Source organism: Sebastes umbrosus, chromosome 5 (assembly GCF_015220745.1).
Source record: "Sebastes umbrosus isolate fSebUmb1 chromosome 5, fSebUmb1.pri, whole genome shotgun sequence".
Lineage (NCBI taxonomy): Eukaryota > Metazoa > Chordata > Actinopteri > Perciformes > Sebastidae > Sebastes > Sebastes umbrosus.
This window is the reverse complement of record NC_051273.1, coordinates 32748892-32774825: the sequence shown is the minus strand read 5'-3', so window position 1 is coordinate 32774825 and position 25934 is coordinate 32748892. Positions and strand designations below refer to the sequence as shown.

The 25934-nt window shown below is 38.3% G+C and overlaps 1 protein-coding gene and 1 long non-coding RNA gene across 2 annotated transcripts; one reads left to right on the top strand and one right to left on the bottom strand.

Annotated features, from left to right (window-relative positions):
• Positions 1-9063: 9063 nt before the first annotated feature.
• LOC119488924 lies at positions 9064-24114 on the bottom strand. The gene is made up of 2 exons (XR_005207057.1): positions 24027-24114; positions 9064-9578 (listed from the first exon to the last, which is right to left on the bottom strand). It is a non-coding gene; the product is annotated as an uncharacterized LOC119488924 (long non-coding RNA).
• Positions 10727-19677, top strand: LOC119488923. The gene is made up of 11 exons (XM_037770971.1): positions 10727-10942; positions 12111-12332; positions 12588-12741; positions 12915-12987; positions 14536-14902; positions 15144-15239; positions 15804-16118; positions 16338-16519; positions 16689-16858; positions 17202-17416; positions 19022-19677. The coding sequence occupies exons 1-7, from the start codon at positions 10761-10763 to the stop codon at positions 16048-16050; spliced, it is 1341 nt and encodes a 446-aa protein (XP_037626899.1). The 5' UTR covers positions 10727-10760; the 3' UTR covers positions 16051-16118; positions 16338-16519; positions 16689-16858; positions 17202-17416; positions 19022-19677.
• Positions 24115-25934: the final 1820 nt, after the last annotated feature.

The following is a 25934-nucleotide window of genomic DNA, read 5'->3' as shown; positions in this document are numbered from 1 at the left end:
TGCAGGTGATGGTGTATTGAGGAGTGTGTATTTGTTGTATTTGTTGTTATAAAGGCTAACATGACTAGTGTTGCACCTAATGATTACTTTACTTATCGATTGATCTCTCAATTGTTGTTTTCAATTAGACAATATGATTATGAATGTGTATTAGGGCCATTGTAGGTTAAAAAAAATAATAATTATGGAGCCGGGGGGAGGGGGTAATATTCCAAGAAAATACTCAGAATTTATGAGAAAAAAAAACGTGGATATTCTCTGAGATCAAAGTTGTGAATTTCCGAGAAAAAACTCACAAATATACAAGAAAACAATTTGAATATTTCCTTATATTCTTAAGTCATGAATTTGCAAGAAAAAAACCTCATAAATTCTCTGAGATTAAAGTCCTACATTTACGAGTAATAAATCATAAAAATTGTGTTTTTTGGGGGGGTTTTTGCGGTAAGCGTGCTGTTTAATCGGGGAATGGTCACCAACATTAATCTCGTGTGAAAGGACAGTGATGCGATACGGAGTGTCTGAGAACAGACTGAGATTATCCCTAATCAAACGCTTGACATCTTCCTGAGCCGAATCATCCAAATGGTGCAGATGGGACTTTAAATCTTTCAAAATCTCTGAGTTTTGGAGGCGAAAAAGAGGTTCAACACTATTAACGCGCAAACCATCACTTTCAGGAAAATACTGAGAAGGAGGGACAGGCACAACAGTGAGAACAGCGGAGGGCCCGGTAGTGGACCCAGCGGGGGAAGAAGTAGTAACTACGCCGACATTACAAACAAAATATGGCTTCAACATATTAATGTGACATACACGAGACTTTCTTTTTTGATCGGGGGTACCGATAACATAGTCAGTTTCACTCAATTTATTTTCCATACGGACCACAGACCTTTGCCTAAAGGGTGGCACCAGGGATTGGAAGGAGAGACAAAACTTTGTCTCGGGGTATGATTCTCGCTTGGGGTGAGAGAGGTCCTGGGTCCCGGGTCCCGGACGAGCCCCCAATTTATGTAACGCCCCTGTTCTGGGGGGAGGTAGGAGTGCACCATAAAAAATATAAAGGATGTTCCCTCCCCGGTACCCAAACCACAGTCTCACGACAAGATTTTGAGTTTAGTAAAAAAAGGATTTATTACTAAAACTCAAGTTAACAAACAATAAAATGAAACAATATGACTCAGGGTGAACAAAGGCCAAAACAACAAACAAAATCTTTCTTCTCAACAAAATGACTAACCTTAAACCAAATAAGCAAGAAAACAAAAAGACAGTTACTAAATCTGGTTCCCTAGGATACAGCAGATACACATGAGAAAAGTTAATAAAAGAAAAACAACAGTTCACCCCTACCAATCAATTGCTATTTTAAACAAAGAAAAAGACTACTGCTGTACAAGTCACACTGTTACATAAGCTAACTAGGGCACTAAGGTTACTAATTCAACACTAAGTCACAAGTTTAAATACAAGGTTTGTAGGCCGAGGACAGAATGAGGCTGCTGTCAGTTTCCTGTCACTGGACTGCTGGGCACCAGAGCATTTTTAAACTGTCATCACTTCATCATTTTATCCTTAGACATCTTCTTAGACATTTGTGTAAAATTGTCATAATTAGTTTATTCTTGAGTTATGGCGACCTTAACCTTTGACCACCAAATTCAAGTCAGGACATCCTTGAGTCCAAGTGGGATGTTTGTGCCAAATTGGAAGAAATTTCTGAGATATCACGTTCACGAGAATGGGACGGACAACCTGAAAACGTAAAGCCTCTGGCCACGGCTGACGCTGGCATGGAGGCATAAAAACTCACCCATTGTCATATTGCATATTGAGTATGTGCTACCCAAATTTCATCAATGGAGGGGATGAGTAATAATGTTATAATGACCAATAGTCATAAAATAATATGAGAATAAGGCAGATGTCGACAAATACCAGTATTTCCCTTTAAAATAAGGTCAAGTTTTGGTTACGAATAAGTGTGTGTGTGTGTGTGTGTGTGTGTGTGTGTGTGTGTGTGTGTGTGCGTGAGTGTGTGTGTGTGTGTGTGCCAGGATGGCCTCCGGTGTAGCATCATCAAGGAACACTTTTAGCAGCACAGTAGCATCAGAGAGAACTAGGCTAGCTTGTTTTAATAAAGTGTTGAATTATGCACGGCAATAAGCGGAGCCTGGACTTGAATATTTATGAACTGAGAGAAAGAGAGAGAGAGGGAGAGAGAGAAATCAGAAAGCAGAGGCTAGCCCTCTTTCTGTCCTATGTTTGTGCTTGTAAGAAAAAAGTGAGTTCTGAGTGGGAGTATGTGTGTGGTCTGAGAGGAACTGTGTGTCAGAGGGAAACACTAAGTGAAAAACAACTGCGCAAGTGGGTTAGTGGGTGTGTAAGGAGACGAGCAGAGCAGAAAACTATAAGTAGGAATATGTTTGTGTGTGTGTGTGTGTGAGTGAGTTAGTGTGGATCTGTGAAAGACTGGTTAGTTGGTATATACTGTAGTGGAGAAAATAACCTGAAACCTAATTAACACCATAACACTCCGACGGCCTGCCATTGGTACTGTGTCATGCTAGCTTGGCAAATACTGTATTTTGACATTTATTTTGGAGGACTTTTTGAATATCTATATATAATATTTGCCTGGTTAGTACGCTTTGTTTGGGCTAGTGTGAAAGCTAGAAATGGAACCCTGGTGTGGACCGAACAATAGAACCGAGACCGCTTGACAAGGTGGATCTCGGTCCGCTTCCAAGCCGACTGTGGTGCGGTTCGTCTGTGGTGTGAAAGCAAATGAACCAACCACAGGATTTTATGATTTTTGCGTGATTTCAAAAGATGAACTATTAATAAATCTGTCTGCTGATTGTATTGATGAGCTCATTGATCTGTATTTAAGGACGTGTACAGAAGCACGTCAGCGCGGGTATTTTCCCTGATTAACAGGTCAAAAGCTGTTAAAACTGCCGTGCTTGTATCCGAGCTCTGTGTACTTTGTCACTTGTTTAACTTCATTAAAAAGTGTGTGACAGCAATCCCACAGTAATACACCTTGTGAGCATGAGCGTGGGCGTGAGCGTGTCCGTGAGCGTGTCCGTGCGCTTCCAAGACGTTCAGCCTATGCAATCGCTCCATCATCTGGGAGCTCGCAAAGGAGCTTTTATACAGTCCTGTCTCTACTATTATTCACTGAACATGCGGTTTATTTGCAGTCTAATAATACTAATAATGCTTATAATCATCAGTTAATAATCAAAGAACATAAATATACACATGACTATGACAATCACCAAAACTGTCCAATCAACATGTCAGTCCGTAGAACTCCATGTTTACTCCTCTGGTTTTGCACGTGCAACTGAATTCCCGTTGATGCCAGTATTTTTATGGTGAAGCTGACAATTTTTAACATTTTCTGCTAATATTAAGCAACTTTAAATGGGAGCATCTTCATTGGCAGAACGAAGAAGTAAAGTATTTACAAATCTGTGTTACATGTTAATATATTATATTATATTTTTGCTGAGGTCAAACAGTCAGACCAGCCACCAACTTCTCAACATATACTGTATGATTTTTAATAGAGGATAATTTGACATTCTAAGTCCAATTAAAGTTCACTATTAAAGCACTATGTCCTGACTTTGATGGCCTGCCAAGTCCACCTCGCCCTCTTAAAAGGTAAAAGCTCCTTGCCCAAGAAAACCCACTCCTCTTTCGTTCCTTTCCTCCAATGCCCAATTTTCTATGCATCATTTATTTTCCGTCCTCTGCTTCTAATTCCTTAGATCCATTCCCCCGCCCACTCCCACCACTAGAAACCATTTCCCACCCCACTCTTTCTTTTCTCTGTGGCTCTGAAGATAGCACAAGAAGTAAATTTTTATTCAAGTGGACTCTTTGCCTGCTTCGAGTGCCGTCCAAGCCTCAAGCACATCCTGGCCAGCCCTTATTTAACCTAGCAGTGGGTATAGCTCCATGGATAGGATGTCAATTAATGACACACTCCACTGGTGCAAAGCAGAGAAAGTGTGCAGAGGTTTCCATCTAATAGCAGGCATCTTGTTTTCCGCTAGCCTAAGTTTTTCCTGAGTCATGTTGGGGGCTCTCTGAGGAGTTATCAGTTACAGTAATAGCATTAACTGTGGAGGGCACAGCGAAGGCAAACCCACTCAGTTAGAAGTTAATTTACAGTTATGTTCCCAAACATGCACGTGGAATGACTGTGAGGCATTCCCCCATGTAATCTACAACTGGAATAACGTGTCCCTGTTTGCTTTGAATGATGGATGGTGCATGTGTGCATGCATGGGAGTGAGTTAATCATACTTTGGGGTTTGCATACAGCTTAAAATATTAACAAGGAGATGCAAAGAATGGCAGGAGTCAATTTGAAGGTGTGTTTGGTGGATGATTTTAGAGGTAAAAAGTGAACCATCATTGGCGAGTTAAAAAAAAAATGGATAACAATATATTCTCATCGTTAAGTTTTAGTTTAAGAGGTGGACCCAAATGCAGAGAGACCAGGCAGACAGGTAAATAAAACAAAAGGCGAACTTTAATTTAATAACAAATCTAAAAGGAATCAAAAACTAAGAATGCAGGCTGAGGAACAAAGTACAAAAGAAAAACACCAAAAACTAAACTGGGTACAAACCAGAGGACTGGATTGACTTAAACCTGAATAATGAATAAATAGGAATAAGAGATTGCTGATACCGGCTGATACACACTCCAACATGGTAATAAGAGAGTACTGCCACTTCAAGCACTGCCCACAGAGTACTTCATACTCATAGCAATGCCAAGATAACATTACACTTAAAGACTAATGGTGCCAACATCCGAGTAAAGAACACAGAACATTTGCTATAATACTTTTTTGTTGATTTTCTGGACACAAGATAGAATATTATGTCACAGAACAGGCGGTAGCATAGAAATCTGTCCCATTCAGCAAAATAAAAATAGAACTCCATGCTCTGTAAAATGGCCAGAAAAAAACACTCAAAGTTAAAGGTCCCATATTGTAAATAGTGACATTTTTATGGCTTTTATATTATAAAGCAGGTTTAAGTTCTATATAAATACTGTGAAAGTATCGAAACGCTCAATCCAGAGAGAAACACTCACAGCCCGTATTAAGAACCTGAGCTTTTGAAACAAGCCTTCAGGATTTCTGTCGATTTGTGATGTCACAAATCTACAATATTTTGACCATTTCACAGTTTTAAACGTGAACATTCTAAATGTGTCCCAGTTTATTTCCTTTTGCAGTGTATGTAAATAACATCAGCTGACAGGAAGTAAACATGGACCCAAACTGTTGCCTAGCAACGCCATTCCGTTGCAATTCCATTGAAATTAGCTAAAACGGAGCATTTCAGACAGAGAATAAATACAGGTATATTCAAGCAGACAGTATGAGGAGAATAAAGTTGTTGTTTTTTAAATTAAAGCATGTAAACATGTTGTAGAAACCTAAAATACAAGTCTGAATCTGAAAATGATATGTCCCCTTTACAAAAGGCCTATTCTGCAGTGACTGATAACAGAACCAAAAATGATGTTAGCCCACATTTTGAGTAAATTTAAGGGCTTCTATAGATGATCTGAAGTAAGTTGTGTTTGAATAAAGGTGGATTGATCAAAACTGATGGTAGGTAATGCTTCAGCACTCTGAATGTTAGCATTTATCTTTCACAAAAGAGTTGCACTGAAGGTACTTTAAAGGTTTCCAAATATGAAATGTGTTCATCAGTCACATACATACAGCATCCATGTGCCTCAAACAGCCAGTCAAATGTAATAGCACCATTTCAAATGGCTCTCCTCTCAGGAGATTTTTAATAATTCACAACCCACAGCATCAGCTTGACTGAAAGGGCCCCAAGAAAAGCTTACTTTATATACCTCAGGAATATATAAGAGTAGAGAGTATAGGCTATAGTTTGTGCATGTGTGTTTGTGAAGTAGATGTATGTCTTATCATGGAGATCAAGGTTATCACAGATCAATACGTGATGAAAATCCTCCAACCTGAGGACATTTTGATTGGCTCTCACTCGTAAGGCCAAGATACACCAACATCACCGATATCAGAGAACTAAGAAAGCAGTCCGGTGAGAGGGCTTCTTCTCTCTCTTCACATCACCTCGACACAACACGGCCCGGTATGGCCTGGACGTCAGATGATGAAGAGCTGCAGGCAACAGGCTTCAGCGAGGTTACCAACTACTTTCACTTTGCAGACTCATGTCGTGGAGCAGCCTAGATCGCGGTCGCCCACTAAATGATGGAAAAAGGCCAATTATTGCCTGACTTCTTTATTAAAATGACGGTTTGTTTTGCTGCCCCCCAGTATTCTGGGACCTGTAGTATTAAGCTGCATTTACTGTTACCACCAGTAAGCACGATGTCACTTAATCATCCAGGACTGATCTCTAAAGGATTACCACTTTAAGAAGATCTTATTATTGTTATTATTATTATCTTTTTTTGGGATCTTTGGACGTTCAGTGTCCTCTCAGTGTAAGGACATAGGAGTATATGCAGTCCCTGTTTTACCCACTATTACACCCAGTGGAACAGGATGCTCACCCAGATTCACTATGTCACATACTCCTGAGGTTTGTACTATGAAGCAGGATTTGGCATTAGCGAGGTAACTTCAGGGTTAACCCTTCAGGGTTTTCCGTCCTACAAAGGTTCACTTCTTACCGGGGTAGATCACCATGGTAACTTATGCTGAACAGCTAACCTGCTCCGGAGCAGGTTATGTTCCAGATAAGAGATCAACTCGTATAAAAGCACCGCCTACTGACCAATCAGAGCTGAGTGCGGGGATCATATGATAATATCACACAAATACGAAGAAGTTTAAATCATAATCCAGACTAAAAACAACACCGTTTAAACTGACAGATGCAGGAAGGACAGCTGGATTTATGCTGTGGGTGTTTACCACTTTGAATTATATTTTTATATTATTTTTTTACTTGCTCTTGAGTGCGTTTCACACCGCCAGAGAGGGGGGCGCAGCTGAAAGAAGGTTAATATAGTCACACACGCCATATTGTAATTAATGGATATAATGAGGTGTAATCCATCCATCCTTTACATATAGTATTGCTATTTATATCTAAACGACTTTATCTGATTTTTGAGTGTTAGGTTAAATGAATAAGTCTGTTAATTTACGCATTCACACATCGCAAGTTTTTTCTTTTGCCCACTGTCCTTCCTGCATTTGGCAGCTTCAACTGTGTTACTTTTAGTCTGGATTAAGTGTTTAATTTCTTCGTATTTGTCTATTATAGTTTGCTCTTCCTTTGTAAAATGTGTCACTCTGCTTGTCTGTCTGCAGTCTGTGAACTTGTCCATGTCTGTGATTGGTCAGATGCTGCAAACACCGCCCCGTTCATGCGAACGTGCTCATAGCCAGATGGAGAAACCCTGATTTGATTTAGCAAGTTGATAACCACCTTCGTAGTACAGTTTAGCGTGATCTCAGTTGTTAGTGTTAGTTAAACCAGATAACGAGAAGATACCCTGGGTATGTTGAACTGGCTTCGTAGTACAGGCCTCTGAACTCAACCCTCACTCACAAGCCAACTCCACAGCTGGCTAAGGGCCTGAAAGTGAAGGATGGATGAAGCAAGAGGTAAAGATATGAGGGACTTTTTTTTTTATTTAGTACAGTTAAGTGATTTAGGAAGAGAGCAGAGAGAAACGGAGGTGGAGTGGAGTTGATGGCTTCTGAGGCAGTGTAGCATAGTGGAGAGGAAGAGTGGGAGTGGGCAGGTTGAGAGAAAAGAAGAAAGAAACGCAGAGTGCTTACAGCTCGCTGCTCTCCTGCAACTCCGATGATGAATGGGATAGGTGTGTGTGTGTGTGTGTGTGCGTGTGTGTGTACGTGTGTGTATGTGTGTGTATTGGGAGGACAGGGAATCGCCAGAAGAGTCTCTGCCGCTCAGTGAAGCGAGACTGCTGCTGTTACTGATGGCCGGTATTAATCACACCATCAGCCACTGCCACACACACACACACACACACACACACTGACAGAAAGGCTCATACACACTTTGGTACGGCAGCATCTCAACCGTGTTGTCCTCCTGCCTGCCTGTCTGTGTGTAACCAGTGTTTGTGTTCTATCGAATCATCTTAATGACTTGATTAGCCTGCCATTTGCTGCCATTACTGCCTCCCTGGATTACAGCATAATTGCCCCTTCTCACTTTCTTCACAATTAGAATGTCAAAGGCCAGAGAGATGCCAGTTGGCCAGATTTAGTTGATCAGAAATTCACGCGTCTGTAAAAAAAAAAGTGCACTGACCTGATCCTATTGTGAAGAGAAGTGACAAAAAAGTCATGAAAGAGAAAAAGATGTAAATGAAGGCTTACTTACTTTATGGCAAGCCGTTCAGGAAATTATTATATATATAATGTGAAATTTGAGAATATGGAATGAAATCCTGAATATATTGAATGAACTCTGAATATATGGAATGAAACTCTGAGAATATGGAATGAAATCCTGAATATATTGAATGAAACTCTGAATATATGGAATGAAATCCTGAATATATTGAATGAACTCTGAATATATGGAATGAAATCCTGAATATATTGAATGAACTCTGAATATATGGAATGAAACTCTGAGAATATTGAATGAAATCCTGAATATATTGAATGAAACTCTGAGAATATGGAATGAATTCTGAATATATTGAATGAAATCTGAATATATGGAATGAATTCTGAATATATGGAATGAAACTCTGAGAATATGGAATGAAATCTGACGTCATCACGGCGCTGCTGCTGTCTTGTGTTTTAGGTCATTATATTAATCATAATGAGCCGTCCTCTGAGCAGGACACATAACAAATACATCCATGGTCTGTATGCACGGCCGGCTGTGAGACGAGTGGTCAGGGACCGTCTATGAAGTGCATTGAATATTTTTCCCATTATAAATACACCAAAATTATGCAAAAGCACATTTTTCCAAATTAAGCGTTGTACTATATCCAGGAAGAGACCAGTGGTGATGTGTGAAGTGATTTTGGTATCACTACACTGTATAATAGTGGAGTTATTGAATATTTTTGTAGCAACTCTTTTCGGCGTTGCACTTCGTAGACGGTCCCTGACCACTCGTCTCACAGCGGGCCCGCATACAGACCATGGACTAAAGGCTCGTAGTGATTAAAATGAGCTTGTAGCTGGTTGTCTACCTCACTACGGTTAGAAAAGAGCCCTCGTTGGTGTTTTAACTACATTTCGTTTATGAGTTATTGATCCGGGAAGTTTAAATCTGTCAATATTTTTCCAACTTTAGTGAACTAGTTCAGTTCCGCATTACTCTTCCATGATGCAAAAGTGAATAAACTCTTCATCTGTAGAACGGTGTTGAATATGTTTACCAGTATTATTTTGGCCTATGCTACACATATTCACCAGGGTGTTCATTATCTCCTCATTATTTAGGATTACTGATACTAGATTTCATGCTGACTCGCTCATAGTGACACACACGTCTAGCAGCACCAAGAGTTGTACGGATAATGACCTAAAACACAAGACGGCAGCAGCGCCGTGATGACGTCAGATGGAATGAACTCTGAATATATGGAATGAAATCCTGAATATATGGAATGAAACTCTGAGAATATGGAATGAAACTCTGAGAATATGGAATGAAACTCTGAGAATATGGAATGAATTATGAATATATTGAATGAACCCTGAATATATTGAATGAAACTCTGAGAATATGGAATGAATTCTGAATATATTGAATGCAACTCTGAGAATATGGAATGAATCCTGAATATATGGAATGAAACTCTGAGAATATGGAATGAATCCTGAATATATGGAATGAACTCTGAATATATGGAATGCAACTCTGAGAATATGGAATGAATCCTGAATATATGGAATGAATTCTGAATATATGGAATGAATTCTGAATATATGGAATGCAACTCTGAGAATATGGAATGAATCCTGAATATATGGAATGAAACTCTGAGAATATGGAATGAATCCTGAATATATGGAATGAAACTCTGAGAATATGGAATGAATCCTGAATATATGGAATGAACTCTGAATATATGGAATGCAACTCTGAGAATATGGAATGAATCCTGAATATATGGAATGAATTCTGAATATATGGAATGAACTCTGAATATATGGAATGCAACTCTGAGAATATGGAATGAATCCTGAATATATGGAATGAATCCTGAATATATGGAATGAATTCTGAATATATGGAATGAATTCTGAATATATGGAATGAACCCTGAATATATTGAATGAACCCTGAATATATTGAATGAAATCTGAATATATGGAATGAACCCTGAATATATTGAATGAACCCTGAATATATTGAATGAAATCTGAATATATGGAATGAAATCTTGAATATATTGAATGAATCCTGAATATATTGAATGAATTCTGAATATATGGAATGAAATCTGACGTCATCAAGGTCATGCTGCCATCTTGTGTTTTAAGTCATTATCCGTACATATGTTGTTGCTGCAAGACGTGTGTAACTATGAGTGAGACAGCACGAAATCTAGTGTCAGCAATCCTCAATAATGAGGAAATAATTAACACCCTGGCCAATGCGTGTACCACGGGCCAAAATAGTACTAGTAACCGTATTCAATACCGTTCTACGGATGAAGAGATGTATTCACTTTTTCATCGTGGAAGACCGAATGCAGGGATGAGCCTCACAGGCCAGGCAGTTCCCGTTCATCAGGCTAACTTTAACCAAAGTGGTCCAACAGCGCCCCTTCTCAGCGTTAATACAGAGAGGAACACACCTTCAACTTCACAGATGCCCCCCGCAGCAGCCCCTATCTACAACCTTCGCCCGTTCACTCGAAGGGGCCCAAGGAACAAGAGGTAACACTAGAATTGGATGCATTTGAAATGACGTTAAAGATGGTTTAACCAGGAATATCGCTCTCTTTAAAGAGCCAGACTACTGACAAAAATATAAATTTTACCGTTGCCAGGTTACTTCGGTCTTTTAAAGAATATTGTGTGACTTTTGTGTTGTGGTAAATGGTTAGTTCTGATCCAAACTAACCATTTAAAACACCAAAGTCACACAATAACACAAAACAAGCTAACCGATCGAGGCAGCGGTAGACCAGCAACTCCTCTGTAAGGTCAACATAGTCTGGTGGCTTATAACGGCCGTCTAGTCCCATATACTCCATCTAGCTAACATTTCTCAAAAGTCATTTGCGCTGCATTCAGCTGTTGCCTTCTTTTTTTGCAGTAATATTAGTAACGTTTTTAAATGATTGTCCTACGCTATGTAGTAACACTGGTATGATAGCCTATAGCCTAAATTTCAAAATAATTTGCATTGGTGCAAATCACCGCTGTATTCACACTGTATTTTTAATAACATTGCAGTAAAGTATGAAGTTACATAATTGAATTGTGTAACTTACCATGGTTTGACACATTTCAGCCACAAGATAACTAAACTGCTGTTTAAAATAAATTCACTGCTATGTTTGTGAACAGGAAAAGATAAGTGAATATATATCAGCCTACACGTTTAATGTAGCCTATATAAATGTATAATTTGATGATATGAATGATAATAACAATACAATTAGTGGATAATGTACATGTGTTTACAGTGTGTAATGTAATTGAATATAGTGTAGCGACCCTGGTCAATGAAGCTACGAGACAGGAACTGGTTTCGCTGGTACTTTATTCCTCAGCTTGAACACAGGTTACTGTGGGCCGTAACCAACGCCAAAACAACAAAGCTAACTCTTTTACAGCGTGCTATCTGCATTAGCAACTCACTTCTCATCTCCCGCTTCTCGTCTCTCACACAACCTACAAACTAACAGGACCAACAACAACCCTCCCTCCTAAAGCCTCGGCCAATCACAGGTGGCTATCTCCACAAATCACTGTCAATGCTGCGTTCGCTGACATCATGTAAACCTGACTAACTACAGAAACAGAACTTTTAACTTAACAGTTGACCCCACTTCACCCAGTCCGTTACAATGGTTTGATTTTCTTTAATGTTTCTAAGGTTCCACGGACAGTTAAGCAGTTCTGTGGCTCATCCCTTCACCAGAGAGGTAATTCTCCTGCCAGACCATACATATACAGATGTGCCAAGGCGTGCCAGGAAAGCTTGGCTTTTTGAAAATGGACATATAAAATCTGCCTTGGAATTTGGCTGTGACTGGGACTCCGACAAAGTAATGCAGGCAATTATGGCGGCCTTCCAGACAATTGTGGAGGGATGCAGGTAAGCTTTTGATCATGATATGTATGTTTTATGGTATTTGTATTTTTGCAATAATAACATGATATAGCCCACTGTTATAAGGTTAATTCGAAGTGTGTTCAAGTTAGTTGAACAGACTAACTGAAAAACTGACAGAATATAAATTTCTGTGTGCACATAAATTATGTATTGGAACTAAAAGCTTTCCATGTACTTTAGTGTAGTATTTTAGCTTTAACAAATGTTTCATATACAGTGTGCTTGTCATTTCCTCAGGTTACAGATCTTGATGCCATGCCACAACAAACTACTTGAGCCATCCCTTACCTCCAATCAGACTTTGAGTGGAGCCCTTGTCAAAAAACTGTTTCATCAGAAGTCCATTTATGTCAGGCCTGACAAGGTCATTTTAAGTGAGGAAAAAGAATCCGTAAGTAGTGCTTTTCAGTTACATGACAATGGCGAGACTGTTTACACTGGATGTCTTTAAACACTGTTATTTGTAGTATCCTCTGACATAATTAAAAAGATTGTTACATTGTTATGTTGTCATAGTGTATTAGATCCATTAAGTTTGTTGTGTTTATCTGCTTCAATTGACAGTCATGTTCTGATGAGGACGGTAGCCATACAAACAGCCGTGATGTCTCAGAAATATCGGACACTGACAAATGTGGTAAATATTTTTATCTACATTCATGCAAAGAAATTTAAATGATGTTGGCTCAGTCACGACTGGTTGTGCAGGGTAATTGGGATTGGACCCAAATGCAGATAGAGGAGGCAGCAGGAGGATTTTTTAGATATAGAGGAGTAATGTCTACCTGAGCAGAATGAAGTCTCTCTCCCTCTGTGTGTGTTGGAATCAGAGATTCTCTTTGCTTTGTTGACATAGCCGGGCCGGCAGTATTTGCTCAAAGTGACGGACTGTAGCTTTAATGGATGATAAAGTGGTGGAATCCGATTGTGTATTGGGCTGTAGCATATATTTGTTCAGCTTTAATCTGAGAGGGACAAAACACAGGAGCCAGCAACTAAAGATGGAAAATATATTTGAAGATTTAAAAAATATATCAAAGACAGAGACATGATTGTAAACTCATAATCTGAATCCAGATTATTTAATGTGTTTGGGGATTTAAGGGTTGAATAGAGTAGATTTTAAAATTGTAGACATCTTTGGATCTTGGCTCAACAGCATTCAGTGACTTTATTTCAGCTACTTCAACAAATGTAGTCAATTTAAACACAGTCAGTGAAATGCTGTTAAAACCCGTTAAGACTATACGTAGCCTATTTAACTTTCAAACTCCATTCTGCAGCTGCACCACCATCCTGCTCACTTAGAAATGTTAACATACAATATTGATATGATCTACAATATTATAGGAATTATTCCATCAGTGACAGCTGACATCAACTGACTTATTTATTTATATAAAAGAAGAACTTCCACTTGCAAAAAGAATGTAAATGTTACCACGGTAACTGACCCACAGTTTAAGTTATCTTTCTTTCCGGAACTTAATACCCACAGTTTCCCTCATCTCTGGGTTAACTAACTCAGAGTTTTCACTAAACCAGCTTTCTGTAACAGGGCCCTGGCACCAAAAGTTTCCCACCTCAGGATTAGTCAACTCAGAGTTCAGGTTTACACACAGTTTGTTAAACCTGCTTCAAATGGTACCCAGGTAACAGAAGCTCCAAATCAAAAACACAAGCCAAGAAACCAACATTGTAACTTTGGCAAACTGACAAGGAATGAGTCTGAAAGGGCCGGTTAAGTAATCGCAGGACTGATGAGAAAAGTGGAAACAGGTGGGCAGGGAAGGTCAGGTAACTGCAGGGTTGATGAGGGAAGTGAGAACAGGTGATGGGGAAAGGAGGGAAAGTCCGAGGGCATCTGATGGACAGGAAGAGAATGGCAGTGATATGAGGTGGGAATGTGGCCGGAGGGAGGAACAGAGAGGCAGATCGTGACATGTTCTGTATTTGTTTTTTTTTGTTTACACTATTTAGTTATGTAAAGTCTTTTTTAAACCAGATTAAAATTTATTTTAAGTAATATTTTGTTCAGAAAAATAGAGGTTATACTTATTTTAATCTATCACTTAATACATGCATTGTACAAGCTTAAGATGTGTTCTGATGCTCACTCTCATATAAGATAAATGTTACTGAAAAAGTTAAATGTTAACCTATTATTATGTGCCTCACATTTCAGCCAACTCCACTGTTGAGGCCCAGTTCCTCTTCAGTAATACCCCTTCCATCTCCAGTGATGATCAAGTTATCTTGTATGTTGCCACCCAAGACATTTGCACTGATGCACCTTCCATCTCAGCTGACACCTTCACCGTGTCCACTAGTGCTCCTGTCATCACTATTGATGAGACTCTCACCTTGTCCAGTGGAACTTCTGCCATCTCAAGTGGCAACACCCATGGCTTGTCGATTGGTCCCACTGTCAATGCCAGTGGTGACACACATTTGTTCTCTGCTAATAACACCTCTGGTGTGTCCCATGATCCCACACAACCCAGGGACCCACACAACCCATTTGGGAATAGTTCATCCAGCACATCCTACAGGTACATCTTTTTTTTTCTTTTTGACATTTTTCTCTCTTTTCATGACTTGGGCTTTATAACAGTGAGCCTTATTTACCTTATTTTAGTACAGTTTTGTATTAGATTAGATTTACTTGATACTAGATGATTGTGCCCCCATTTTTACACACTTAATAATGCACTGTCCACACGTCTGTGTCAATATCATATATTTGTACCTTTACATTGTCCATTATAAAATATTGCTATTTTTTTTTTGTAGTACATACTTTGACCTGTTTGAAGAAGAATACCTCTCTGATGACCCTGATCTCCAGGAAGCCATTTCAAGGTCTTTAGATGCCAGCGCAAGCGAGAGGTCAGTAGAAGATATTATATAAAATGTAATTACTTAAATTGTAATGCACGATAGCAAAAACTATTATTTAGATTGGTAGCAAGATGCGTAAGCAAGCTGCAACCTAAATGGGTCAGAAATATATATATTTATGTATTCACAATATAGATTTTTTTCTTTATCGGATATCAAATCATTTCTGTGGTCATTTTGTCAATATTTTTTTTAAATCATAGTGTGAAATTTTGTGAAGATTACCCATGCTATAACATACATTACATTTGATGTGTGTGTGGGATTTTGTGGTTTGTCAATGTGTTTTTGGATGGAGGCAATTGTCAGTGTTGAAAATGATTCTGTTACTCTTTGCAGTTTGCACGTATGTGCGATATATCAGTAGGTTAAATAATTCTGGAAAAGCTAGAAACAAGTAAAACTCTGCTTCTTTCTAAAATAGATTTCAATAAATGAATGAAGATTGAATGAATTACAATCTAGTGGATGTTAAATTTTAGTTCAGTTGGCGAGTTATTACCATTGGCAGTAATTACGTTGTATTTGTTTTATTGTTTATTATTGTTTCAGTGATTTAAAGATGACTTCGGAGAGAATAATGGAACGGATTGGCTCTAGAGTAAATACTGACAGCACTGTACGCTTCAATATCATAAGAAGAAATGTGTGGGATGGAGCATGCAGAGCCATGGCCAGATCCAATTTTTCACCTGAGAAGAAGGTAGATGTCAAGTTTACTGATGACTATGGAATATCTGAGGGGGCTGTGGACAATGGAGGACCCACTCGGGAGTTTTTTTCGACTCTGTCTACATGAAATCAAGGACAAAATTGGCATCTTTGAGGGTCCACCTAATGCTAAAGTTCTCACATGCAACTCCAAAGGTACTTATGGTTGGATTAATTAATATTGCTGTAAGAAGCCACTATTTGGATCAATACATTTTGTATCTACAATACTTTTTTGGAAAGGGAATTTTGCATAAAAAATTAACCTGAGTTCTCTATTCTCACACAGATTGATGGCATTGTGACATAAACATTCTTTTTGATGTAACCATTTGACATGTGATGTGATGTGTGTTTAATTTCATTTGATAACAGCGATGAAAGACAATGGATACTTCTATGCTGGCCAGATCATGGCAATGTCAATTGCCCATGGGGGACAGAGTCCATGTTTCCTGTCTGAACTCTTGTATGAGTGTCTCCAAAAGGGTCCAGACAATGTGAAGGTCACAACTGAACATATTACTGATGAAGAAACAAGATCACAGGTGCAATCGGTGAGCATATTTTCCTTTGATTCTATCGTATTTAGAAGCTTTTCATTTTGCATGCACCCATTAACACACAAGTTAAACAGTAAAGCTAACAATTGTATATCTTAATTCTAAATAATAGTCAGTAAAGATTTACTATCTTCATATCCTAATGTTATTTTGAAATGTTTAGATCTTACAGGCTGAGACTGAATCACAACTGCAAGATGCAGTTGCACAGGCAGCCAGCTTGATCAGTCTGGCGGGTCACAATGTTCACATAACACTGGGAAACAAACAAGAGACTGCTTTGGACTTGGCTCACTGGTATGTCCTCCAGCGGACCCGAGCAGCTTTTGAAAGGTATGTTTATGTCCGAGCACATACCATAATTTTACCTTTGCATACAAACAAATGCTAGTTTTGTGTTGGTAACATGGTGGATATACAAGAGATGAAAGAGGAAAACGGATACAAGAAAAAAGCTTAGTTTTGAGTTGCTACCACACAAACTATGTTACCACAGTATACGATCAAATTTTATGATGGATGTAGAGTTCCATTTTTTAGTGCACCAGTGTAAGTGAAAGTATAATTTATTTTGTCTGGAATTCATTGTGGGTCCTCACTATATTAAACAAGGAAAAAACACCACAGTTTCCAATTCACTTGACCTACATATTACAATTTGTTTCCTTTTTACTAGGTTCAGAGATGGCTTAACGTCTCTAGGTGTCCTAGATGCTCTTCAGAGATACCCTCTACAGTTGAAGTGCCTTTTCGTGAAGGCTGAAAAGGGTTTGACAGCGGCTGATATGGAGAATCTCTTCCAGATCATTCACTCCGAAAGAGGGAGTAATGCATTCCAAGAAGAGTGCCGGAACCTGGCTTTCTGGCAGGACTATCTTCAGGATGCTGAATGTAAGTTTGGCATTTGGCACAATGTTTCAATATAAGACATTATTTAGGGTTCAAGGCCTGGAGGGGCAGATGCCTCAAATGTCTTCAGAAACATCTTGTAGTGTACCGTTAAGCCATAAAATGAGAAAGTCTGTGACACGGCCGCCATGTTGAAAACACTCGTGCCAATACCAAGCACCGCCCACCAGCCAGAGCAAACTTTCTCATTTTACAGCTAAACGGCACACTACAAGATGTTTCTGAAAACATTTAAGGAGAGAAATAGGCATTGCAGTAACAGAACATTGATTCATATTTGATCAGCGCTGCCTAGTTTGACTGTTTGAGTTTTGCAAGCAGTGATTGACAGCTGCTGTAGAGATTTCTCGGCTCTGATTGGTTGTTTTGCTTCGGGCACGTTGAAATTTTGCAGAGATTGAAGTCTCTCTCCCTCTGTGTGTGTTGGATTCAGAGCTTCTCTGTGCTTTTAGTGCATGTGAGCGTGCCTCACTGGCTAGCTCATGGCCGCCGCTCAGCACTGCTCTCATACGGCGGTTACAGCTGATGACATCGTCCCGACCTACGGCGTCATTGTGGGAGCGTAGCACCCACCCTCCAGTTACCCCCCAAGTTAACACTGTTAGTTCTGTCAGCACTGTCGCTGTTGTTTTCACTGCTAGCACCGTTAGCTGCGAGGTGCCGGCTCAGCCGTCGCCATGTTGAGAGCCGTGCTGAGGAGATAGAAATGCTCCGAATTGCGGAGCACCTTTAAGGGACCTCATTTCTATCATTGAGTAAAGTGACTAAGTGACATATTTTATGAATATTTAATATTATATTTAATGCATAACAATAACAACTGATAAACCGGTCAATTAACTCAAATAGTGAACACAATAACTACAGGATGTTTGTGTAAATTAGTGATTTTTGATGATGGGATCATATTAAATACATTATATCTTAAATAATAATCCAAACCTTGAAAATAATAATTATAAAAAAGATTTTTGATGATTCTTTTCACAGAAATGAATTAAATGCAGATAGATGCAGCCCCCCTGTGAAGCTTTGGCGACCCTTAATGGGGGTCGGGACCCCCAGGTTGGGAACCAGTGGTTTATATGTACCATAAATACATTAAAATTACAATTAAATTAGGTTTGTCAATTGATACAAATATTTAATCGTTATTAATCGCAAATTATTCACACATTTTTTATCTGTTCAAAATGTACCTTAAAGGGAGATTTGTCAAGTATTTAATACTCTTATCAACATGGGAGTGGGCAAATATGCTGCTTTATGCAAATGTATGTATATATTTATTATTGGAAATCAATTAACAACACAAAACAATGACAGATATTGATCCAGAAACCCTCACAGGTACTGCATTCAGCATAAAACAATATGCTCCAATCATAACATGGCAAACTGCAGCCCAACAGGCAACAACAGCTGTCAGTGTGTCAGTGTGCTGACTTGACTATGAATTGCCCCAAACTGCATGTAAATAAAAATAATGCTTAATGCTGGTTTATGGGAATTTAATTACTCACCCTTCTTACATCACTTCTGCATGTCACTTAATTGTGTAACTCTCTTTTTTTTATATTTTAACAGTCGAAAACGATGTCTCTCTGGAGGATATTCTTATTTTCTTCACTGGATGTGACAGCATTCCAGCTCTGGGTTTCTCTCCAAGGCCAAGCCTGGAGTTCATCACCAACTCCCGATTTCCATTGGCCAATACTTGCGAGATAATTCTTCGCATACCAGTTCATACCACATACACTGCATTCAAATCTAATATGGATTTCGGAATACGCAATGCCCCAGGATTTGGAAGAGCGTAAGACGCAATGTAGAGCTAGGGTTATGTTGAGTTGTTTTTTGTTGTTGTTATTGATAGTGTTATTTACTTTTGTTCTTCCATGAGGCTAACACGCTAAAGTTGGGTTCAATTTTGGCGAGGAAAAACTGGCATGGCCATTTGTCAAGGTGTCTCCTTGACCTCTGACCTCAAGATATGTGGCTGAAAATGGGTTCTATGGGTACCCACGAGTCTCCCCTTTACAGACATGCAGTTTCTTGAATGCAGTATACATGTTATTTTTGCCTATTCTAAAAATGTAAAACATATTATACATAACATACTATGTAAAACACAGTGTGAAAACATTGAGTTCCAGTTTTGGCCCTCCAAGGGAAAAGTTTGGGCACCCTTGATCTAAAGGTTTTGGTAAAGCCTTCTAAAAATAAAGGGTTCTATGTTCCTGCTTTGCATGTTCTGGCTTTTTGTCCTTTTAGTGTCTATCAGTGCCACATGATGAACAGCAAACAACAAATTACTTAGCAGACTAAGTATTTCTTTGAAGCAGGTTATATGCTGCGAAAAAAAGTTCTATCCCATGATTTCCATCGTCAATCAAGGGATCAATTGGCCTTAACTCAACGTCCCACTGTTGGTAATCATAAGGGCGTTGCACATGAAAATGATTGACTGGTCTTTGATGCTGAGGAAGTTGGAGCATTCCAACTGTCCACAGTTGTAGTGGGGACCTACTGTCCATTGTCCTTAAGCTGTGGTGGTTCCACTGGCTTACAAACTCATCCACAGATCTGTTTATTCTTGGAAGGTAAACATGGTGAAGAGCCCTAATGTGAAGTGGGTCAGTGCTATCTAAAATGTCAACGTTTTCCATAAAGAGGAAAAGGTCTTTGAAGTATGCTGACACCACCCTGTTTACCTCTCTCCACAATCTTTCAATTCTTTGATTATGGACACTACGTCCAACCATAAAACTTCCTCTGTTTGCCCCTCGATTTTCAATCATAAAGCGTGCAACATCCATATTCTCACTACCAGCATCACCCCTGACATGATGTGGGAGTCCAAATCGATGAACAGCATCCTGGAAAAGTTGCACGGCAGTTGACGCTCTGTTGTCTGTGCAACATCTCAGGTAGGTGATGCAGCGACTATAGCCATCAACTCCTCCGTGGAACACAAATCCCCATGGATTTAACTTGTGGTTTGTATCCTTATGCCTGGAATAAGAATACATTTATTATTATTATTATTATTATTATTATTATTATTATTATTATTGTAAACCACACTGGATGTACATACAAATATAACTTCTTTGGCTTTGCTGTCCTACTTTTTTTCTATCAGGCCTTTTCTACTTCTTACAAAAGTGTATAAGGTAGCATTTTACATTACAACTCTATAATAACATAGTGAAGTAATAATTTGTAATACTATGTAATCAACAAAGTAATAACCAGATAATAGCTTGGTATTAACAATGGGTATATCTGGGTATTATTAGACTGAAATTTATGTAACAGGGTAATAAGGGACCAAAAACAAAGGGTAATAATGGGGGAAACACAAAGATAGCAATGAGGCAAAACTATTTATTAATAGTAAAGTAATATTTTGGTAACAATATGTTAACCGGCTAAAAAAAAATGGTTATATCAGTGCAATACTTGAATTAAAAAATGATAATATGGCAGCATTAATGGGTTAATAACCTGATAACAATGAGGTAATATAGGTTGATGTTTTCAAAATATTATAGGGTATCAGCGTAATACCTAAATCACATGAAAATTTCATCACCATGATGGCATATTATTTATTTATTTATCATAGTTTTGGTCCTCAAAATTCTTACATCAATCTTCATTACTTGCTTCATTGACCAGCTAGGGAGTAATGACTGAAATGTTTATCAAATTTACAAAACAACACCTACCACACTTGATTTGGGACAGAGACATTGTAGACCCTCCGTTGAATTGCCCTTCGTCCTCTTAAGGCTCTTCCCACTGGATCTACTGTTCTTAATCGCTCTCGCACTCGCCATCGCTGAACTCTGATCCCTCTCCCTCTCAAACTGCCAGTGATGTAAGTCTCTCCTGAGCCAGGGGTTTGTCTAAGAACCTCCGTAAGAAGACGATCAAGATCATCATTTGAAATGTTGGTGAAACTCCCATAGTCAACTAAACCTAGTTGTGTCCTGTGGTTGTACAGTGTTCGAATGTTTACAGACAGCATTTGGGATATGGCCATCCAGCTAAATCCTAAGTCCCGCATGTGAGTCAGCTGAGCAGCTGGTATGTTGTACCTTTTAAGGAGAAAAAAAAAGTGTTAAATGTGCATACAAATACTCTGTTACATGTAAAAGTCCTGCATTGAAAATGTAACCTAAGTAAAAGTACAAAAGTATTAGTATCAAAATATATTTTACCAAAAGTAAAAGTACTCATTATGCAAAATGGCCGATTTCATAATAAATATGCTTATAAGGCTATTATATTCAGGAGTGGACAGCAATGAAGTACATCTACTTGAGTACTGTACTGATGTACATTTGGAAGCTTATGACTTTAACTCCACTACATTTGAAAGACAAATATTGTACTTTTGACTACACTACATTTTTATGAAGGTTCCCCTTTACTTGTTACTTGGAAACATAGCTTTTTAGTCAGTGGACAAATATTCTTTCCTTTTATAAAATGTGATGGGCCATATGTTTGGCACAGGAGAAAAAAACAATCACAGTAAACTACTGCTCCTACGCTGTCAGTGAATTTCAAAGTGCTAGCAGCATTTTTTTGAACAGTTCAATTTGAACTTGGCCGTGGTATTGATTATAATATAATACTCACTCAAGTAAGGTACAAGTACCTCAAATTTTAAAGTACTTGAGTAAATGTAGTTACTTTTCACCACTGCACAATACATTGAATTAATAATCTTGTTTGCAACTTCTTGATTGTACATGTACCATGTATTAAAGTTGGCCTGCATCAACCTCCATCCCCATACACTTGTTTCCATTTATATCACTTACCTTGGCCTTCCTCTCTGAGATGCAGAATGTGTGCCCATACCATGCGCTTGCATATCAGCTTCCACCTGAAGGTCTACTTCAGCCGACATCTCCCGAAGGGACTCGTAAATTCCTTCAAGAATGATGCTTAATCTTCTTTCAGCAAGGTTTTGTTGAACATGATTACTCATAAGCACTACGAATGTCTCAATAATGGAAATATGATCCTCAAGGTGACGGGATAAAGATTCCAAACTGTTTGTGTCGTTCGGAATATTACCAGCTGTTGCAAAAAAGTTTTCCAGTTCAACAAAGTATTGGAATATTTCATCTGATGCCATTTTGTAATGTCAAGGAATTCAGAAAGGTATCACTGATGTCAGGATATGACTATAGATTATGGTTTCTCAAGACTCAAGAAGATTCATTATTCTCAAATTTCCGTCAATATATCATGACTTTCATTCCATATTCTCAGAGTTTCATTCAATATTCTCAGAGTTTCATTCCATATATTCAGAATTCATTCAATATATTCAGAATTCATTCAATATATTCAGGATTCATTCCATATTCTCAGAGTTTCATTCCATATATTCAGAGATTCATTCCATATTCTCAGAGTTTCATTCCATATATTCAGAATTCATTCAATATATTCAGGATTCATTCCCTATTCTCAGAGTTTCATTCCATATATTCAGGATTTCATTCCATATATTCAGATTTCATTCCATATATTCAGGATTCATTCCATATATTCAGAATTCATTCCATATTCTCAGTTTCATTCCATATATTCAGATTTCATTCCATATATTCAGGATTTCATTCCATATATTCAGAATTCATTCCATATTCTCAGAGTTTCATTCCATATATTCAGATTTCATTCCATATATTCAGGATTTCATTCCATATATTCAGAATTCATTCCATATTCTCAGAGTTTCATTCCATATATTCAGGATTTCATTCCATATATTCAGAGTTCATTCCATCTGACGTCATCACGGCGCTGCTGCCGTCTTGTGTTTTAGGTCATTATCCGTACAGCTCTTGGTGCTGCTAGACGTGTGTGTCACTATGAGCGAGTCAGCATGAAATCTAGTATCAGTAATCCTAAATAATGAGGAGATAATGAACACCCTGGTGAATATGTGTAGCATAGGCCAAAATAATACTGGTAAACATATTCAACACCGTTCTACAGATGAAGAGTTTATTCACTTTTGCATCATGGAAGAGTAATGCGGAACTGAACTAGTTCACTAAAGTTGGAAAAATATTGACAGATTTAAACTTCCCGGATCAATAACTCATAAACGAAATGTAGTTAAAACACCAACGAGGGCTCTTTTCTAACCGTAGTGAGGTAGACAACCAGCTACAAGCTCATTTTAATCACTACGAGCCTTTAGTCCATGGTCTGTATGCGGGCCCGCTGTGAGACGAGTGGTCAGGGACCGTCTACGAAGTGCAACGCCGAAAAGAGTTGCTACAAAAATATTCAATAACTCCACTATTATACAGTGTAGTGATACCAAAATCACTTCACACATCACCACTGGTCTCTTCCTGGATATAGTACAACGCTTAATTTGGAAAAATGTGCTTTTGCATAATTTTGGTGTATTTATAATGGGAAAAATATTCAATGCACTTCATAGACGGTCCCTGACCACTCGTCTCACAGCCGGCCGTGCATACAGACCATGGATGTATTTGTTATGTGTCCTGCTCAGAGGACGGCTCATTATGATTAATATAATGACCTAAAACACAAGACAGCAGCAGCGCCGTGATGACGTCAGATTTCATTCCATATTCTCAGAGTTTCATTCCATATATTCAGGGTTTCATTCAATATATTCAGGATTTCATTCCATATATTCAGAATTCATTCAATATATTCAGAATTCATTCCATATTCTCAGAGTTTCATTCAATATATTCAGGATTTCATTCAATATTCTCAGAGTTTCATTCCATATATTCAGAGTTCATTCAATATATTCAGGATTTCATTCCATATATTCAAAGTTCATTCAATATATTCAGAGTTTCATTCAATATATTCAGGATTTCATTCCATATTCTCAGAGTTTCATTCCATATATTCAGAGTTCATTCAATATATTCAGGATTTCATTCCATATTCTCAAATTTCACATTATATATATAATAATTTCCTGAACGGCTTGCCATATTACTTGTAGGTGCACTCAAACAGAGCAGTAAAGTTGGAGAAATATATATATATTTACATATATATATGTGTATATATATATATATATATATGTATATATATATATATATATATTATGGCATGCCGTTTAGGGACGTAAATTATTATATATATAATATGGCATGCCGTTTGGGATCGTAAATTATTATTACATATAAATATATATATATATATATAATGCGAGAATATGGAATGAAATCTTGAGAATATTCAATAAATGAATATTCCATATTCTCAGGTTTCACATTATATACATAATAATTTCTTAAACGGCATGCCATAATATATATATATATATATATATATAAATATATATCTATATCTATATCTATATATAGATATAGATATAGATATAGATATAGATATATCTATATCTATATCTATATCTATATATACATATTATCAGGTTGCGGGGTGGTGGGAATTGGGGCCAATTGACTGGGCGAAGGCGGGGTACACCCTGGACAGTTCGTCAGACTATCACAGGGCTGACGCACAGAGACAGACAACCATTCACGCTCACATTAGAGTCAACAATGAACCTAACCTGCATGTCTCTGGAATGTGGGAGGAAACCTGAGAACCCGGAGAAAACCCACGCTTACACGGGGAGAAAATGCAAACTCCACACAGAACCTGCGCATGCTGTGAGGCGACAATGCTAACCACTGCACCACCGTGCAGCCCTATATATATATATGTATAAAGTATATATTACCGCAAATGGAAATAAAGTTTTTTTCTTTGACTAAAGTGGTCCAGACTGAATACAAGATAACATAAGTTAATGAAGAAATGGCAGTAAAAATGGAAGCCAAGGGAACTAGTCTGACTGTCCTCAGTTCAAAAACACACCTTCCAACAACTCTTAAACTTACAGTTTAACACATTACATACGATTTCTTTCATTTGTACACAAACAAGAAAACAAAAAGTTGTAGTTTTAAAGGAAGTTAAATTGTGTAACAATTTCTTGGGAGACAGCGGCTGACTCCAGGAAGTCACCGTGCCCGACCACTGCACCACTTGTTAATTAGTGAGCTTTGGAGGTGCTGGTATATATTTTTTACTTTGTTTAAGCACGACTCGACCTCCTCCCTCAGATGCTTTGTGGTGCCAAGAACAACTTCACACTACACCCACTCTCGCCGCTTTTAGGACTAAGGCAACATTTTTTGCTTTTTTATGCAAAGACTTAAGTTTTATATGAGACGTTTTACAAGGGAAGAGATGTGAGGCCTAAATAGTTGGTTTGGCAACAGAACGTTGGGTTAACTGTCCCACATCCAATAGGCATTTGACGACTGATGCCGTATTTCTGGTGAGGACATTGTGATGTGGTTTATGTGGCAAGCCCGGACAGACACCTCACACGTTTAAACAGTTCAACCTTTACGAATGATCCAAAACACCCTCATTTGTAAATGCTCATTTT